Source organism: Pteropus alecto, unplaced genomic scaffold (assembly GCF_000325575.1).
Source record: "Pteropus alecto unplaced genomic scaffold, ASM32557v1 scaffold107, whole genome shotgun sequence".
Lineage (NCBI taxonomy): Eukaryota > Metazoa > Chordata > Mammalia > Chiroptera > Pteropodidae > Pteropus > Pteropus alecto.
Window position 1 is genome coordinate 1,848,429 of NW_006440619.1, and position 5,118 is coordinate 1,853,546.

General features: G+C 37.3%; 1 protein-coding gene across 1 annotated transcript in view; it reads right to left on the bottom strand.

Moving 5' to 3' along the window:
* Positions 1-175: 175 nt before the first annotated feature.
* TRPC5 (transient receptor potential cation channel subfamily C member 5) overlaps positions 176-5,118 on the bottom strand; it is a 177,037-nt gene continuing 172,094 nt past the window's right edge. Inside the window, exons 7-10 of the mRNA XM_006917274.1 lie at positions 4,149-4,352; positions 3,875-3,916; positions 2,981-3,070; positions 176-868 (exon numbers count right to left, since the gene is read on the bottom strand). Of these exons, the coding sequence (XP_006917336.1) occupies positions 176-868; positions 2,981-3,070; positions 3,875-3,916; positions 4,149-4,352 (1,029 nt within the window). The remainder of the gene's footprint in view (positions 869-2,980; positions 3,071-3,874; positions 3,917-4,148; positions 4,353-5,118) is intronic.

Below are 5,118 nucleotides of genomic sequence, written 5' to 3' on the forward strand. Positions count from 1 at the left end.
CAATGACAAAATAAAAAATGGAGAATGTGGTTATAAAAGACAGTGAAAATAATAGAAGTTTCACTCTCCTTTCTGGGGGAGGGGGCGGTGAGGAAATCATACTCTATGTCATCTCTGAGAGCAAGGAAATTACAAATTTTCTGCTGAGTTCCAGAACAGGTGATAAGTGCTTGACTTAGAGCCGAGTCATAACTTGTTCTTCCTGTCCATCACCCCATTTGTGCATGAGCAGGTCGCAAGCTTCTCCCCAAGTTTCAAATACATCCTCTGAGGAGTCTAAAAGTTTAGAATTTGAGGAGCAGATGCTGGATGCGCAGTGAAGAGAGCTGGAACAGGCTAGAGGGCATTCACTGCTCTGAGCAGCACCCCGGGTTTCACCTAATTCTACCTCACTGAGGTTAATTTCACTTTGAGAACAGGCTTCTGCTTTTCCTTTCTCCATCTGAGAATATCTGATGTCTTGCCACATATAGTGCTGCTGAACGATTCCATCAGAAATTGTGTGCATTGGCTCTGAACTGGGTTCAGACATATGACCGTTAAACTTGGAGAATAGGAAACCCAATTTCTTGAGAGAAGGACCCATGAAGGAGCATTTGCTTGATGACTCAGCTTTTGACTTCCCTTGGGCACCACTATCTATTGGCATGGTTCTGATGAGAGGTGGCCCATGGCAGGCCTTTTTCTTGCAGCCTAAATTGAAAGAGACACTCTTGGATTTGGCCCGAGCCCCACCACTGCCATCATTGGTATCATCCCTCTGAGAGAGTTCAGGGCTGCTGGTAGAAAAGCTTCTCCTTGAGTGTTTCCTATTTCCTAAGAGGTCAAGCACTTCATATCGAAAGCTAGAGATGTCCTGCTTTAATTCCTAGGGCAAGAGAGAAGACATTATGTTAAGAAGCTTGGTCTTTCGTTCCAAATAGGCACATTGGGTATCCTTTGGAATGTTCCCGGTTTTGCCTAATAGCAAATCACAAAGTACATGAACTACCAGAAAAAAAAAAAAACTCACATTATTCCAGCACAAGAAAAACATAAATCTGTGGGCAGTGATGGCTGTTGGAAAAATTGTGTGATTGATAAAGTTGATTTCAGAATCTCCAAATCAGGAGCACACCAACAGACTCACCCCATGGTAAAACATTAACTAACAAAGTATTAGCTTAGGGCACTGGCTCTCATATAACAGGGCTTAGGGCACTGGCTCTTATATAACAGGGCTCCTGAAGAGGAAAAGCTTTTAGGACTATAAGGAATATTATAAACAAACAAACAAACAAACAAACAAACAAACAAACACCTAAACAAACAAACAAACAAACAAACAAACAAACAAACAAACAAACAAACAAACAAACAAACAAACAAACAAACAAACAAACAAACAAACAAACAAACAAACAAACAAACAAACAAACAAACAAACAAACAAACAAACAAACAAACAAACAAACAAACAAACAAACAAACAAACAAACAAACAAACAAACAAACAAACAAACAAACAAACAAACAAACAAACAAACAAACAAACAAACAAACAAACAAACAAACAAACAAACAAACAAACAAACAAACAAACAAACAAACAAACAAACAAACAAACAAACAAACAAACAAACAAACAAACAACTAGGGAAGTGGAATGTGTCAGATAATGAGGCTGCTATTTTGGGAGAGGGGCCCTATTCATTCAAGTCCCTATGAAATGTCTTCTGTCTCTAACTGGCTGCTCAGGTACTAAATTGTTCCTTTTAAAATCATCTTTTAAAAGCTTAAATCTGAGCATGTCATTCCCTTGCTTAAAGCTCTTTAATAACTTGTGACTGACCTTAAGAAAAAGTAGAAACCCCATACCACAGACTACGAAGCCCGATATCTGTTTATTTCTCTGGTTTCATTTCTTCTTACTCTCCCCAAGCTCTCTACTATCTGCCTGTATAGACATAGTCTCTCTTGCCCGCAGGCCTTTACCTGTGCTATTATCTGTCTAGAACATGCTTCTCCCCAACTTTACTTTATCTGGCTCCTCCCTCAAGCCTCAGCTTAAAACACTGCTTCCTTTGGAAAACCTGCCCTGACTCCGCAAGTCCCAGACAAGTGTTTCTCCATATCACCTTGTGTTTAACCTGTTAGAACACTCAATTGTTACCCTCTATTATTGTGTGTCACTCCATGAGAGTAGGGGCTGGCTGTATCTTACTCACCACTGTAACCCAGCACCTAGTGAGTGCTTGGCACATAGTATGCCCTCAATAAATGAGTTATGTTGGTGGATTAGGATAATGACCTTCCTATGTTCCTTCCTTTATTCTAGCTTAGGGTTTCTCAATCACTTAACATATTGAGCTGGATAATTCTTTGTTGTAGGGGCTATCCTGTGCATTGTAGGAGGTTTTGTAGCAACCCTAGTCTCTACCTACTAGATGCCAATAGCACACATATTGCAGTGTGATAACCAAAAATATCTCCAGACATTGTTAAATGTTCCCTGGAGAACAAAATTGCCCCTGGTCGAGAACCTCTGTTTTAGCCTAGTGCTATATTAGGAGAATGTTTAAGGGTAGGATTTTTCAAATCTTAGATTTAATAATAGATTTTTGGTCTTTATCATATTTTTTTTAAGTAAAGAGGGCCTTTAAATCTCCAGGCATCTTCCCTTTGCTATCTTGCCCCTCACCACACATCCTTGCTACATCATTTCAAGCACTCAATTACCACAGTGAGAAATACCCAGAGTATGAAAAGAATGCATAGGGCAGATTCTTTCATTCATAAAGTTGATTGTGGTAACAGACATTGGTAGAATCTCTCCATCTATTGAATGACAGACTATTCTAAGAGAATAAAAAGTTGTAGCCGGTTTCGCTGTATTATAGGCAGTTGAAATTCCATCACCAGAAACTATGAACACTGTGAAGATTAAATAATGCTTAACAAATGTGAAATGAGAAATTAAACCACTTCATGATTAAATTACCTTAAAATTCTCCTCTGTTAGTCCCTCATTTGTTTTGGAATTTCTTATCATAGCAGCCACATATCTTTTGACCAAATTCCTGATAACTTCCTAGAATTAAAAGAAAAAAACATAAAGAGGCATTCAGTTTCCTCCTTGAGATCTCAGTAAAATAAAAAAAAACATACACAGGAAATAAAATACTTAGATGGTCTTTGCAATAGAAAATCCTCCCAGGATCTAGACATTTTCTGCGAAAACCCAGTTTAGTCCACTGGCTAAACGAAGAATTACTATGTGTTCAAATTTTGTGGCAGGGTGGGCCAGCAATAACAAATTCACCCAAAAGGAAAATTTTCCACCCAAGCATAAGGTGAACATGTATTCACATTTATAGAATAATGAGAATGGAAAAATCCTTGAACAGTCATAATCAATATCCTTTCCCTTCAGGCTGGATTAAACTTTAATTATCCTAGGAAGATGAGATTTTTCCCTTTTTATAAAGTTAAGAAAGACATTCTTCAGTATCACAAAGTCTGCTGATTTCAATGCCCACTAATTACATAATCAAGATATTTTTCTTAGAGTCAATCTACATTTATCCTTTACAGGGATGGCCTCTTTTTACTTAGCTTCCTAAGAATGGCACATACATGGTCACTATGCTTTGTGTTAGTAATAGTGATGATGATAGCTACCACTTAATGCAATGTGTCAGGCACTGTGTCCACCACAAACACACACAATTATACATACATACTTACCACTCAATTCTCACAACACTGTGAGTTAAATTTTATTATCCCCATTTTACAGTTGAGGAAACCGAAGCTCAGTGAGGTTAAGTGACTTGTCCAAGGTCATACAACTGACCAAGAACTATTGTGCTTAGTCTCTGTGAAGAAGCTTTACCTGATAATGTTGATTCTGTATCAGGCTGTCAGCATGGCGTTCCTATAATTTAAAATGGACAGAGAGGTTACATCGTCAATGTCTCAGCAACCCATCTACCCGAATGTATTTCTAAATATTAGGACTAGAGAATAACATAGGAGTTCCTGCCTAACGAAGCCCCAAAACATTTTTGGTCGGAGTGATTTTATGATGTTTAAGATGGGGAGCATTACAAATAATGGAAGGTAGGAAACAGTTTTGTTTAAAAAGAAATACTTTTTAAAAGCCTTACTGTGAAGCTTCTCAAGTTGTGCCTTCTCCGTCTACCATCAGGGTCTCTTTTTGGGCAGAAGGTGTTGTTGAACCAGTTACCGAGGTACAAAAATGACTTGGGACTGGGGATGATGTTAAAAGGAGGTGGCAAGGTGCCTCCTTCATCAAAGTAACTCATCCAGAGCTTTGTTCTAGCAAATTTCCACTCAATATCTGCATGATCCTATGAAAAAGAGAAGTTCAAGAATTTGGGATGGGAAACTCCAAAATGCACCCATGTAAAATTCTAAAACTTCTACTTTGCTTCTATAGAAGGCAATCTGTTAGTAGCTATAAAAATTAAATTACACGTACTCTGTGATCCAGTAATCCTACTTTTAGAAATTTATCTTAACAATATATTTGCAAAAAGATGTATGCATAAGGCTGTTTATTATAGTGCTGCAGCTTGTTAATAGCAAAACATCCAGCAACAATATAAATATCCAGCAGTGGAGACTGGTTAAATAAATGATGTTATATCCATAAAATGGCCTAAAATATAACTATTTAAAATATCTATGAACATTTTATATATAAAACATGTATTATATATAAGTATTTGTCCATATATCTATAAGACCTCCAAGACCTATAAGTGAAAAAGCAACATAGAGAACAATATATATTGTATTCAATAATCCCATTTATGCAATTGAAAAACCTTTCTTTACATGCTTACATGTTCTAGACAGGCACATACTAAACTGTCAACAGTAGTTATTTTTAAGGAGTGGGATTGGTGTGGAGGGGCTTTCTTTTTTTTTTAATCAACATTATTGAGGTATGATTTACACAGAGTAAGATTCACTCATTTTAAGTGTTTGATGAATTTTTACAAATGTATGTACCTGTGTAATCGCCATCATAATCAAGACAGACAGACAGACAGACAGACAGACAGACAGACAGACTCACACACATTCACATAGACACATTGCTGTGCATTT